This window comes from Centroberyx affinis, unplaced genomic scaffold (assembly GCF_046629955.1).
Source record: "Centroberyx affinis isolate AG114_WGS23_722 - 3 ecotype Tasmania unplaced genomic scaffold, CSIRO-AGI_Caff_v1 ptg001484l_1, whole genome shotgun sequence".
In the NCBI taxonomy this organism is placed as follows: Eukaryota; Metazoa; Chordata; class Actinopteri; order Beryciformes; family Berycidae; genus Centroberyx; species Centroberyx affinis.
The window spans coordinates 922,383-937,156 of NW_027279951.1; the positions used below are offsets into that span (position 1 = coordinate 922,383).

A 14,774-nucleotide genomic window follows, 5' to 3' on the forward strand; every position below is an offset into this window, starting at 1 on the left:
AAATAATCGTCCTCCTTAAGCACTGCTCATGGGTATGATTTGTCACGCTGGTTTAACTTGCCAGGGAAAGGTGCAACGGGTTGAGCAAAAAACTCCTGTCATTAAATTCCCCAAACTGAATTTAATAAACAGGTTTTTTAATTAAAGGGCTTGCTCTATGTTTACTGTACAAACATAAAAGCATATCTTGAAGCCCATCTAGAGAAATTACTCACTGTGCCTTTCATATTCATGGCGGCTTGATCAAAGAATCACAATTAAGGCAGTCGTAGTTGAAAGCGGCTTTAAATGGCATAACATTATACTTAATTCTGTGATTTCATACTTCAGATTTCAAGTTGCATTTGAAAACTTTGTGCTAACTGCTGATTGTTTTACACCATACTGTATTTGAAAATTATGTTTGTTAAGTTTTAGAAATCTAAATTAGATAACAAATCATAGTTAGCTACTTGTCAAGATTACACAGGATGTGAGTTAGCAGACCAAACACAATCTTTATAATTCATTTAATAATTTAGGAGGTGCAGTGAAATATCCACAATACTATGTGACAGAAAAGTTAGTAAGTATTGAATCATGATTAGTATGTTTTGTAGCATATAATGTTAAATATGAATAAGGACTACAAACTCTCTGTCATGTGGCTACGCTGCACTCCAGGACTATCTGATTCTCATCAGTTGCCATTCCCTCTCATAGTGCTTATGAATCTGGGGGAAAAAATTCCAAAAGATTTGGGGTGTTTTTTTGTGTGTGTTACAATTTAAAACTGCTCAAACACAGAAGACAATGCACAGTACATATGAATCAGAGTACAAGAATATAGTGTAAGAACAAAAAAATAGTTCCAGCTCACTAATTAACATATCCATATTTGATACCATATTCATCAATTAATGTAAATATGGCCAACAACATGGACTGCACCATAGAGCTAGACCTCATCATCATCATCATCATCATCATCATCATCATCATCATCAGTGGTATCATCATCATCACTGAAGTGACTCTGTACATCATTCCCAAACCACCACCCACAGTACAACATCGTCAAAATAACACATTGTAAAAACCTGATGTCCCCCCTGTCCACACTATAAGATACATCTTATAAATATTGAAAGTATCAGAATTTTTTTAAAATATTTAATTCGTTTTGTCTGTTTTGTGTTTGTTTTTAAATCTGATTTGTTTTATCTGTTGAGCGTGTAATAACCACCAGAGGGTGATGTACATGTACGGGTCTGAGCAGCAGTGTTTTTTTTTTGTGTGTGACAGATTTATGTTTATTTACATACAGGCTGCACTGGCCTCACTTTGTGACTATGATATAAGTTAAAATGAACGAGTGCCAAATGTCCTTGAGCATGACAGGAGGCCAGGAGCTCCAGGTGCTCTGACTCAACAAGGGAGACTGCACTGACTCGCTCCTGGTGTCAATTCTACCTGTGATATGAATGTATAGCTGAGGGATTACCATGCTAAATGTTTTGCTGAAAGAGGAAAACGTCTTTAAAATAATTTTTGTCTCAGTTTCAACTTTGAAAAGCAAGTTTCTTCAAATATTTGTTGTACGTATCTATTTGTATGTCCATCCATAGCCTATATATGAGTATGCAGTGAAGGTCTTATCATGCTCCCATTAGAGGTGAATATAAAAATCGAATCCGCTTCATCTGTTAGACTGTAGAAGGAAACACTTGGGACATTTCCATTACAAATGCATTCCACAGGGAAGATGACTATAAGTTGTCTGCGCTCCTCTCCATCCCGCACTGTCCCAAATACAAAGTGAGCATGACATTTGGTGAATTTTACCCTGAATTTTATAAACTATAAAGAGAGGGGTTTGTCCAAAATGTATGACTAAATGTAAATTCCAACATTAAAATCCACCTATGAAAGTAGTTTACTGCACACTAAAAGGCTTCAGATGCATTTCATTACACTCATATCTTTAATGTCTCTTTAAAGCATCAATACATATATTGGAGCGAACAAAATGTTTTGCCTCCAGGATTAATCAGGTTTGCTCATTAACAGTCAGGTTACAGGAGTTTAAAGTTTAAGCAGTGTTGGCAGGAGTCATGTGCCTCTTCAGTTCACGTCTAAAATTTTTAACTTTACAGCATTTACAAGATATTTTTAAGGTATTTCTACAATATTTTTATAAAATATATTAACATAGGCTGTTCAAGAATCAGAACAATACAAATTCTACAAAAACCTTTTTTTAAAAAGAGAGAGAGAGAGAGAGAAATGAGTCAAGTCAGCACAGCCTATATTTGGACACCCAACAACCTATTGGCTGTGGATGATCAAACCTAATCAGTCCTGGAGGTGAAATACTTTGTTCGCTCCAGTGAATTTATTGTTGTTCTTAAGAAACACTGAAGACAGAGAGCAATGAACCAGGTCCGTTGACCTTCAGTGTGTAGTAGAATACTTTGATCATTGTATGGATAATTATTCCTGCTCTTAACCAACACCTGAGGGAAGCACTGCTGTGCAAAGGATGTCTCTACCATAAGATAATAAAATTCAGCTGTTGAGTAAATATTCTGAACTGCATTCAAAGCGGATTGCCTTTGGTTGAAAATATGTACAGCTGTCTGTGGCTGAACAAAACTGCCCAGGATAAACTACTTTTCCAAGTGGACATCATGTTTTCCATTTTTGCTTAAACCAGAAATTAAATAATGTGATTCATTTGAGAATTGCTTTTGCAGGTGAATATTAACTTATTTTGAGCATGCACTTGGTGTCTGCCTGTGTGTAAACAGTTTTAATGATTTGATGTACAGAGAGCATGGTCCTTGTTAGTTATAGAAATTTTCCAGCAAACTGTAAATATATGCCTTACATAGTTGTCTTGTCTTGTGTTGGTATGTCTGTCTTGTTTTATGGTTATTGGATTATTATTGTATCAAAAGAGGAACCTCACAAATAAAGCAGAGCTTTTATTGTTTCTATTCTATTTGGTGTCAGTAATGTAAGTACAGAGGATCTTAACTAAACTTCCACTCAATAATTAATTTTGTCGTAACAGAACACAGGTAGATGGACAATACATTACGTCATGAAACTTATATGCTACAGTATGTCATCTGAGCATTGAATTTCTGCCTGAGCGCTGAAGGTACCTTTTGAAACATGATCATCTGAAATTTCCAGTTTCCAGGGAGTTTTCACCACAAACACTACAAGGCCTCACTGTGTGACAAAGCTGCTAAACTTAATGCCTATATTCTATATAAGGTAATGCCCCACAGGTTTCTCTACTGACAAGATAGAGAGAGTGGACTCCAATAGTGTTGAATTCCTTTTTCCCCAAACAAAGACCCATTCATTTGAAGAACAACCAGTCCTTTTCTAACATTAGCAGTTACAGTTAGTATCAGCCCAGCCTACTATCTTCCTTCTCAGTCAAATAAATCTATAAAAGTCTATGCAGATTATATGGTCCAGAGTTTATCATCCCAGATAGCTATTTGCATACAAAGATGGCTATTGCAATTGTGTTATATGATTTGTAATAGGATATGCTACAAGTTCCCAATTACCAAATAACTGAAGCCTAATTATAAGTACTGCCATAGAGAGACGGCTCAGCTGATTTGGTTTAGTTGTTAGCAACTGAGCCAATCTCAATGACCCAAGCTACTCATGTCTCAGTGGAAAAATACTGCAAGGAAGTGGTATACCCTGGAGCTTTGTCAAAACCCAACCTGACAGTTTCACGAGTTAGAATAGAAGGAATGGAGCACGGACCAGCCAAACAATAATTAGGCTATAAAAAAGAAAAACAAAACTACTTTTTGTTTCTTACTCTGCCTCTGCTCATGACATCTTGCCTGTGCACAGATCCTACGGTGCACCCTGGCTGAGAGGAATACTGATCAGTTTGTTGTTGCTGTAAACAACTCTTGGGGGAGGGGGCTTTGTGATGGAGGGGTAAGTACTTTGCTGTGTAATTATCTATACAGTTTTGGTAAATGCATTGCTTTCAGTTTTCAGTATTTATTCTAACAGGGAAAGCTACAGTTTCTGATGACCAGTTGCTGCTGAAAACTTTCCATTCCTGATAATCCTGCATGCTTAAGTTCAACAATAAATAAATAAAGCTTACCACCAGTGCCAAATAATGATCAGCTGAGTAGTTTTAGTTTTGTTTCTGTGCATAACCTGGAGCACAGAAGGTCTGACTTTCTTTGTCCTGCTACTGTAGATGAAGTAAAGGGATATTTCAGGTCAGTTTTCATTTTACTGGTATTTTATCTAGTGACTTCTGTGTGTTTGTGAACATGATAAGGGAATTCCCAAAAGGAAACAGCCATGAAGCACCTAATCAAGACAACAGTCTGGTGAAGAAGGGTCAACTGCTACTGGACCGTGGCCAGTGGGCAAACAAGTTGGAGTTCCTGCTAGCTGTGGCAGGAACTTTGGTTGGACTGGGAAATCTCTGGAGGTTTCCCTATCTGTGTTACAAAAATGGAGGAGGTAAGCGCAATTTCTAGAAACCAGAAGAATCATGCGTAGGCGTTAACATTTATTGTTTCAGGACTGCAAGGTCATGCGACTGCAGCTACCCCGCCTGTAATGTCAACAAATGTGGAAAAATAACCTTGAAAGATATACAATTTGGAATGATAAGGAAGTTGCTCAACCCTTGCACAGAGCTGCTGTTTCTAATTATTCAATAAATCCTGTTTTTTTTGTTGTCATGAAATGCTGGGAACAAATGAGACCATTGTTTTACCTCAATTTTGAAAATAATCATGAACTTAAAATGTTAAAAAGAACATTGTAAATAATATTCTCTTGAAATTGTAGCTATATTTATGACCCTCTAGGCTATTGTGCAATCACATTACATCCGTGTTTGATTTACTTCTTAGGACCTATGATTAATATATTTTTGTATAAGTTCTGTTGGATTTTCAAATGGTCCAACAGAATTGTTAGAAGATTTAAGGTGAGATCTACTGTATGTCTGTAATATTATAAGAGCCATTGTGGGCCTAATATATGCAATAATTCAATATTCAGATGTTGCCATGCTAAAAAGATAAGACCAAAGACAGTGTTTCCCACAGACTTCAAATTGTCGTGGTAGGTGGGTTGGCAAGGGGGGGGGGGCATATATTGACATATATAGCCTATATATTGACATTGTCAATATATAGGTGTTCAATATATGCAGGTGTTCATTCAGGATTTGAATGGACTAGTGCAGTGCCCGTTCACCCCGTTGCTGCACAGAGCGCTGTTCGCTTGTTTATTCAAAGTATTGAATGTGTCGCGTGTCCAAATTGCACCAAATCCGACACTGCACTTCCTTTGGTCCCCAGCAATACACCTGCTAAGTGTGAAGTCGATCGGACGAATGGTTCTCGAGATATGTGAAGGACAAACACACACACAGACAGAGATTCCTTGCTTTATAGTATGATGATGCTTGTAGTAGCGTGACTCGAAGCCTCTGGAAACTCCCGAAAGTCTTATACAAACCTTTAAACTAACCCTTGTCGATGTAAAATGAAGACAGATTCAGCAACTGCATGGCTGATTTCGCCTCAAATGTTTTCAGAAACACATTTCGGTGAACCATTTTCATAATATAAGAGAAAGTTTCCAAACGAGCCACCATGTTTTTCCAGTTTGGAATCCAGGGGCAGAAACACTAGCCTGGTATCCAGCCCCTATCAATCGCAGTTTTCAGCACTGTTTGAATTTGCATGGCGATTCATATTTCCTTATGAAAACATTTGAGGCGAAATCAGCCATGCAGTTGCTGAATCTGTCTTCATTTTACATCAACAACGGTTAGTTTAAAAGTTTGTATAAGAGTTTCAGGAGTTTCCAGAGGCTTCGAGTCACACTACTACAAGCATCATCATACTACTATCATACAGTCTGACTGACTGACTGACTGACTCCCCATTGTTGAAAGTCGCGTGAGAAGTGGCATCAAGACATACACAGTTAAGGTGGTATATGAATTGTTAGAAGATTTGCATGGCGATTCATAATTCCTTATGAATCGCCATGCAAATTCAAAGAGTGCTGAAAACTGCGATTCATAGGGGCTGGATACCAGGCTACAGAAACACACCATGACAGCGCAAACAACGCAATACCACGTATACCACCATAACTGTGTATGTCTTGATGCCACTTCTCACGCGACTTTCAACAATGGGGAGTCAGTCAGTCAGTCAGTCAGTCAGTTAGCTACTTTCACTCTTCTGGGCCGGTCCCAGAGGCCCGGCAAAAATGGCTTCAGAACCCATTAGGAATTTTGCAGTCCGTAAAATAATTTCAGAAAAAGGCACAACATTGCAACTTTTCTCACACTGACAAAATGTACATTGTTGTGTCTTTTTCTGAGGGAGCAGGGTCTCTATCTGAAAGTTTTTTGTGTGTCCATATATTGGTATATTCTTTGAATATATTGTACAAATTGTGAAATAGCCAGTATAGTAAAGATTTACCCCTGCAATGTACAGTATATATGTTTTCATCGGGACTGGATCATCTTCAACTGACAGGGGTGTTAAAAAAAAACAACAGTCTCTTGGTATGTTTGTCACTTCAGACATGTTGTTCACAGGTGCATTCCTGGTTCCATATGTCCTTTTTCTGCTGTCTTGTGGAATTCCAATGTTCCTCCTGGAGACTGCCATGGGGCAGTACACGTCTCAAGGATGTATTACCTGTTGGAGGCACTTCTGCCCCTTGTTTGAAGGTCAGTGTCACTGAAAAACTGTTAAATTGCTTAGCTGCTGGCTACCTAGATGTACAGTCTGTATCAATGTGGCTGCAAAAGATAAACAATTCTAGGCAGTACATGAGCCATGAGGGTGCAGCTTCTGGTCCATCAGTCATTGAAACATGGTGGATGCCCCCGAAGAGACCAAGCGTGCGTGTAATCATAGGTGTCATTTACACTGGGGACGCTGGGGACATGGCCCCACCACTTTTTGAAATGGCCGATTTTGTCCCCATCACTTTTTAAAAGCATAATTTGTTAAAAATGTTCTGAAAAATAGCTTGCACCAAGAAATGTTAAGTAACAAATGAGAACACTTTGAGAAAGGTTTATTTGCACAATAAGAAAACATACAATGCAATGTAAATATAGAAGAAACAAGTGTGCATTGTCCAAAAAAAGTAACATAAGCTAAAAAAAAATAAAAAAAAATCCCCCCTAGCCTACTGATTCTAAAATGACCCACAAATGTGTGCCGATCAGTAACTTTAACAAATTCTTGACTTGTGTTGCAGCTGAGGATGTGAAGCAGATGGATGACTGTACTGTGGTCAACGTTGTTGTTCGTTTTATGCTGAGTATTTTCATATTGTCGACTCTGTAGTAGCCTAGGCTCTGCCTTTTTGATGCGCCGTTATGCAATTTTTTTCTCACCGTAATTATCTACTCTGACCTCATACCGATCCCCCCATTACATTGCCTAAAATCGCATATGTGGAAGACCTTTAAAAAATGTTTTTTCATCTGAGCCCTTATGTCCCCACCACTTTTCAACACAAAGTGACGCCCTTGCGTGTAATGGCTCCTCCTTGGACTCTGGTGACAAGAGAATCTGCAAGTTCAAATCCAATGTCAAATAAAGGTGTGTGGTGCCTTAATGATCCAGCAGTTTCTTCACCCTGGGCAATGAATTTGGATTTGAATTTGGCGATTGTTCACACAGAACCCTATGGTGCCATTGGGCTTCGGCACAAGCACCATGGGACTACACCAACAAATTCTCTGTGCTATCTGGCGCAGTGAATGGAGATTTGTATGCAAGTCCAGAACACATCAAATTTTTGTTTTTACTGGTGCCAGGGCCATCCTATGGTCAGAAATTTGTGTCACTAGAAACTGAAATTGAATTATTAGCGAAGCCTGTGAAGCCAGGCAGACAACTGGAGTCGCACTGCGGTCACGTGATACACACACTACTCATACAACTCTTATCAAGCGCCCCCCTCTCAATAAGGCGGTATATTTAAGCTTCCCGCACCTGCTAACACACTTTCGCATTGCCATGCGAATAGGAATAGGACAGGTGTAAAATACAAGAATAAAGGTTACAGTGCAGTGTGAGAGTTGAATAGTTATTTGATGTCATAAAAGGCAGCGGCAAACAGAAAAGTCTTCAACCTTGATTTAAAAGAACTGAGAGTTGCAGCAGACCTGCAGTTTTCTGGGAGTTTGTTCCAGATATGTGGAGCATAAAAACTGAACGCTGCTTCTCCAGAGTCATAGAAGTGTATTTTTATTGTAATTGAAGGAATTATTATTATTATTTTACGCCGGCCAAATAAATCGCACTTTTGAGGGGCTAAACGTGCTCGAATAGTTGCGCAACTTTGCACATGCCCCAGAAGTGGCAAAAAGTTCTATATTTTATGGGTCTCGCACATGGGTGTGGCAAAATGGCTCGATAGCGCCCCCTACAGAATTTCAACGAAGCAGCCCCCGGTGTACGTTTACCCTAGACGTATGAAATTTGGTAGGCACATGTATCATGTCCAGACTTAAAAAAAAGTCTCTTGGTGCCATGACCTAAACCCAACAGGAAGTCGGCCATTTGGAATTTATTGTGTCATTTTTGTGCATATTTTGCCATTTGCAGGGGTCATACTTTAATGTACACCTCCTAGACCAGTGGTTGGCAACTAGCGGCCCGCGGGCCAAAACTGGCCCGCCTGTAATAGTATCTGGCCCGCCAGATGACACTGAAAATCTGATTTAAAAATAAATGTTTTTAAATTGCACAAAACAACAATTTCATACAGAATTCAGAGCCTTGATTCATTCACTTTTTGTTGCGCTGTGAGGCCTCGTACCAGGATCCTGCTGCTGTGCGCATAACCTGCTACCAGTGCTTCAAGTTTCTGCTTTCGTGCATCTGTCTGGAGTGGATAGCCAAATTTGAAGTTGCCATGCTTTGTGTCGCGGTGCTGTCGTATATTGTATTCCTTGCAAACTGCAACAACTTCGTTGCAGATTAGACAGACTGGTTTGGCGTTAATAAAATCAGGTAAGATGAATGCATACTTTTCTTTCCATTCTTCTTTGTACGTCCTACCTTCGCTGTCAACTTTTCTTTTCATTGCTTTTGACAGTGACATTTTGTCTTGCTAGCTATCAATGTTTTGCTAATGTCTCTGTGCACACAATGTAACCTCCCGCACAATAACGCGGGTAACGATGTAACGCGAGAGTCCATAAAATAATTATTACAATACGTTAGTTAGGCTCAAAGAAGTAGTCATTTTCAAAATGGAAATGATACACATTTATTATTAACTGTGTGGAGAGGGGAAATATGAGATTTACACACATTCATGTCTTAAAAGACAGTCTGTCGGTGATTAAAGACAGCAGTCACATTATCAGCAGGTTACTATTATAAGCTGTTTTATAACGCAGCCACAGAGTGGAGCAGGAGACAAAGCAGTAATAACACACTAATAACAGTCTGTAGCAAATTCAAGTTACTTTATTTTAAACAAATAACTTTCTTAAATTACTCTTTTGTACAATATATAATAGTATAGATTAGGAAAAAAAAGTTTTGTTTGGTAGAAAAAAAGGTTCTGTCCTATTATGTTTTGGCCCACCATTCAGTTGCTTGGAAAAAATTTGGCCCGAGGCCAAACGTACTTGCCGACCCCTGTCCTAGACGGTTGATCGGATCCACGTCAAACTTGGTCAGCGTGAAGACCTCGACGATGAAAAGTTGTGCAAAGCTTGAGTTTTCATCGAACGGTGTGGGCGTGGCAAGGCGTCGAATTTACATGTTTCGCCACAAAACAGGAAGTGGTTTGTAACTTGACTGTACATGGTCAAATCTGCACCAAACTTCACACGCTGGATGAGAGTCCCAGCCTGAAGACATCTACATGCCAATATTCAGTTATAGTCATAGCGCCACCTACTGGCAACAGGAAATGACATGTTTAGAACGTTGCTGTGCTTCTTGTAGCGGGTTGACCAGAGCCACCTCAAATGTGGTCAGAAAAGCCGTAGGACCTTGATGACGCTTCATTGTGAAGATTGGGAGCTTTCGTCGAATGGCGGCAAATTTCGATGTTTCGCCATGAAACAGGAAGCTGTGTTAACTTGAGTGTACATTGTCCAATCTGCACCATATTTCACATGCTGGACCAGAGTCCAGGCCTGAGGACATCTACGTGCCAATTAGGAGTAATAGTCATTGCGCCACCTACTGGCAACAGGAAGTAAGCCTTGTGTGACAATCATCATTTGATTTACATGGAATTTTCATGGTCTGGGCCACGTCGACCAGTCGGTGTCCAGTAACGATGCCGCGGCTGCGGCACACCCTGACGTGCACAAAGGTGCAAGGGGTGCGATCATCACTGCTTGCAGCTTTCATTTATATTTGAATTTGAATTGCTCAACTTGAATAATTGCATTAAAAAACTGAATTTGAATCACATCATTTGAATTTGTATCGTTTAACTTGTATAATTGCATTGAAAAACTGAATCTGAATAGCATAATTTGAAATTGAATTTATTAGTTTGAAACTGAATTCCAATAAACTTGAAACTGAATGTAATATTATGAAATTGAATTAATTTGCTCTGAAATTGTATTCAGTTCTCACAATTCAAAATTCTCAGCAGTGGAGACAAGATAGTTGCCACTGGTGAGGGGCTGATATGGGCCACTTAGCTGCCCTCTCCCAGGGCCCTGGGTGTTCTCCCGCAGATAGAGATGGTTTGCTGTCAAGGCCTTGCCTCTGCTGTTAGCGGATGATTTTGTCCTTCTGGCTTCATCAGACCATGATCTCCAATGTGCATTGTAATGATTTTCAGCTAAGTCGGAATGAGGATCAGCTCCAAGTCTGAGGTCATGGTTTTCTCCTGGAAAAATGTGGCCTGTCCCATCCAGGTGAGGGGTGAGCAGCTGTCCCAAGTGGAGAAGTTCAGGTATTTCAGGGTCTTATTCATAAGTGAGGGTAAGAAGGATTGTGAGATTAACCGGTGCATCAGGTGCAATAATATGGGCATTGTATCAGAACATGGTGGTGAAAAGAGTGCTGAGCCCTTAAGCAAAGCTCTTGATTTACCAGTAAATCTACGTTCTGACCCTCACATACGGCCACAAGCTCTGGGTAGTGACTGAAGAATGAGATTATGAATACAAGCAGCTGAAATTAGGTTTCACCACAGGATGGCTGGCCTCACTCTTCTTGATGGGGTGAGAAGCTCAGCAGTCCAGGAGGACCTTGGTGTTCAGCCGCTGTTCCTCTGCATTGAGAGGAGCCAGTTGAGGTGGTGTGGGCACTTGGTAAGAATGCCTCTGGGCGCCACGCTTTGGAGGTGTACTATGCACGACTGACTGGGAGGAGACCCTGGGGTAGACCCAGGACATGCTGCAGGGACTACATCTCCTAGCTGGCCTGGGAGTGCCTAGGGATCCCCCAAAAGGAGCTAGAGGAAGTTGCTGGAAAAGGACATGTGGGCTGCTCTTGTTGCCTTGTTGCCACCTCGACCCTGGCCCAGATAAGCTGCCAGAAAATGGACGGATGGATGGATGGATGGATGGATGGGTTCATCACACACTGCGCATTCCAAGTTCAGTTATCTGGTTCTGGAATGCTGGGCGTATGTGGTAGCGACCAAGGACTCAGTCAGAAACGTCAGAGCCATGCACGTAAGCATTGACTAGTGACAAATTCTACAGCCTGTAGCACAGTTTGTATTGTAGACGATGGGAAGTCCATGTCGTCGTTTTTGAAGCCTGAGTTTCAAATGTGTTCTGTACCTTGGAAATTACACTGATGGTAATTTATTTGCTAGCTAACATTTTGGGTGTTTTCATTTGTAATTTATGATTGATAAACGTTTAATTTATGCAATCTGACTTGCTTGTTTGTTCTTATCACATTGTTAGCCCCCTTTGCTAATGATAAGATGAATAGGCATGCTGAAACTTATTGAAATTTATCCAGTCCAGTCATGCATTGATATTTCAAATTGGTGAGTAGTCACATGACCAGCCAACCCAGCAGCACCACAACAGGGATATTGTCATCCCAGGACACAGCCTTTTTATATGCTGCAATGTCATTTTGCCCATCTTTATCAACACTTTGACCGCACTATGTCTGTCTCTTCAGGAATTGGTTACGCCACCCAGGTAGTGATTGCATATGCTGCAGTGTCATACATCGTCATCCAGGCATGGGCCTTCTTCTATCTCTTCTCCTCCTTCAGCGCTGAGGTTCCATGGGCCAGCTGCAGGAATTCCTGGAACACAGGTAGACATATAGACATGGATGTAGGAATGTACTGTGTATGTAACAAAATTGTCATTTGTTATTGGTCAAGTTTATTCCTTAAGTCTTTATAAGACAATAGTAGAGGACAGAAAGGCCCATTATCTTGGATTGGATTGGATGGCTACAGCAACACCAGAACTTCTAGGATACTCAAAAATTCTAGGAAATCTTCCCAAACAGAGTTTTTCTTTTCATTTTCAGCCTTTTTTATCTTTGGAAAACAGTGCTGTGGAGCACGGAGGGTACACAGCTAAAGATGGCTGAAATTGCCACAGGGGCATCATAATAGGATCTCCAAACTGTGGTCAAACTCCATCTTTAATAACTTAAAGATCTTATAATTTAAGACTCCAGATGGATTGGACACATTTTGGGAACATTGTGAAAGGGTCCCAGGAATCTCAAATTTGCCTAAAATTGGTTAAAATCTAGGATTGTTTTGTAGTTGATGAGTGTATAGAACCACATAGACAGTCAATGAAATGCTATGTCAAATAATTGTTTACCTACACTTTGATCAATTAAAATATTTCCTTACCCCTGTTTTCTCTTAGATACATGTGTTGAATTTGATAAAAGGAATGCGTCATCCAACTGGACAGCACATTCAAATGCAACATCACCTGCCACAGAGTTCTGGGAGTAAGTTTAATTTACACTCTTCTTTTATAGTTTACTCAATATAACATTTGTTTGTGAAGTGTGCTTATGCAAGAAGTGAGCTAAAGGCTAAAATTATTTCAACACAATTAGCTACCAAACAGTACACACCTTCACAAGTCATAATGAAAGAACCATTCTCTCTCCTCTCATCACAATTATCTAACATCATAACACCTAAAAAAAACATCTAAAAGAGAAGCATGTTCATATTTCATAAACCTCTACTTGACTTGACTGCCAGACCTAGATCACCAGCAAACAGACCTACAATACAACGACTGCAACCAAAGAAAGCAAGTACATGGCCCTCTTTCTTTGGGATTAATATGGTGGTTTTATTTGTTTGGTTGTTTTGAAATTCTTACAAGAGCAGATGTAACCGCAATGATATATTGCAAACAACTGCCTGCTGTGTTGTACCACAGTATTCAGCTAATTTAGCTAGTTTTCAATACCCATCATACTGTAGACTGGAACTAGGTGCTCTTGCTCAGGGGCACTTGGGGTGGTATATCTGTCCGTACAGGGGATTGAACCAGCAATCCTAATAACTAACTGGCCTTTTTAACCAGCCTGCCAACCTGCTGCTAATACTGTCATTTGTACAGTTGAGCTGTCACTAATAAAAATCCCCCAGGGGATGGACTGGCCATCTGGAGTAGTGGGAGTTTTCCCAGTGGGCCAGTCGACCTATGGGCCAGCAGTGAGGCCAGCAACACGATACAAAAAGATAAAAAAAAGGCTGTTTGTTACTCCTGCAGACTGGCCGGCTCCGTAATGGGGGTGGGGGTCAAAAGTGCATTACTCATCCATCTTTATTTCCCCTGCCAGCTGTAACTTGATTCATTCTATCATACGCTGAGCTGGCAATTACAGGCTGATTTTGTTGTGCATTAATCTACTTCACAGATTAACAGAAAAGCTGCAGACCAAAAAATTTTAAACTGGGGCTGAAAAACGAAGTGGAAAAAAAATGTCCCTTGAGGCAAATAGGACCAAATGCCACAAAATGATTAATTTATTTGGTAGCACTACAAGTAACATCAGTGCAACAAAGGTCAGTTTTGCTAACATCAATGTGCAGCAGCATAATGTTGCCACTTAGCTAGTATTCTAGCTATTGTGCTGCCTTCAAGTGCTGTTTAATGCTAGTAGTAATTGCTAGTTGAGCACATGAATGATACAAATACAGGGAAAGTCAGGATTTTCGATGATCTCCAATTTTCTGAGACGTGACATTTAGGGAACAGAGAGCAGGGAACTCTTGTCAACAGATGGTAAAAGTGATGTGTGTTTTTTATATATCTCTAGTAAAGCTTTGGTCTACACGTGTCCATACTGTGAGGAGCTAGGTGGTGGCTGGAGAATCTGTGGGTTGATTGTGGTGGGCCAGTCTGGATTAAAAGTCAAGGGCCGTTTTTTTATTTTTTTATTTTTTTTATTCCATTTTTCATATTTTTCCCAGTCTGTCCCTGTATACCCCATAACTATTTATTTCCATTTCCATGGGAGCCATTTTTTTTAAAAACAAAAATGAATTCTAAAGTCATACACAGCTAAACCTTTAACCGTAGGGGGTTTTACCCTCACCCTGAAGACAGATTGTTTTAAATTGCATTGTATTCATAGTTGAGAATGTTTCAGGTCTAACCCAGCCCAATTTCCCATGTAACTGAAAATGTTCTTCTATAGGACAAAAAAAACGTTGTTTTTAGAGTATGGTGCAATGTTGTAACAATACCATCTGATCAGTCACAAATATTCGATTCTTCCCTA

At 40.0% G+C, this 14,774-nt stretch overlaps 1 protein-coding gene across 1 annotated transcript in view; it reads left to right on the forward strand.

The window, feature by feature from the left end:
- Positions 1-907: 907 nt before the first annotated feature.
- LOC139650353 (sodium- and chloride-dependent GABA transporter 2-like) overlaps positions 908-14,774 on the forward strand; it is a 32,853-nt gene continuing 18,986 nt past the window's right edge. The window contains exons 1-5 of the mRNA XM_071526998.1: positions 908-989; positions 4,333-4,506; positions 6,620-6,754; positions 12,174-12,314; positions 12,890-12,977. Of these exons, the coding sequence (XP_071383099.1) occupies positions 908-989; positions 4,333-4,506; positions 6,620-6,754; positions 12,174-12,314; positions 12,890-12,977 (620 nt within the window). The remainder of the gene's footprint in view (positions 990-4,332; positions 4,507-6,619; positions 6,755-12,173; positions 12,315-12,889; positions 12,978-14,774) is intronic.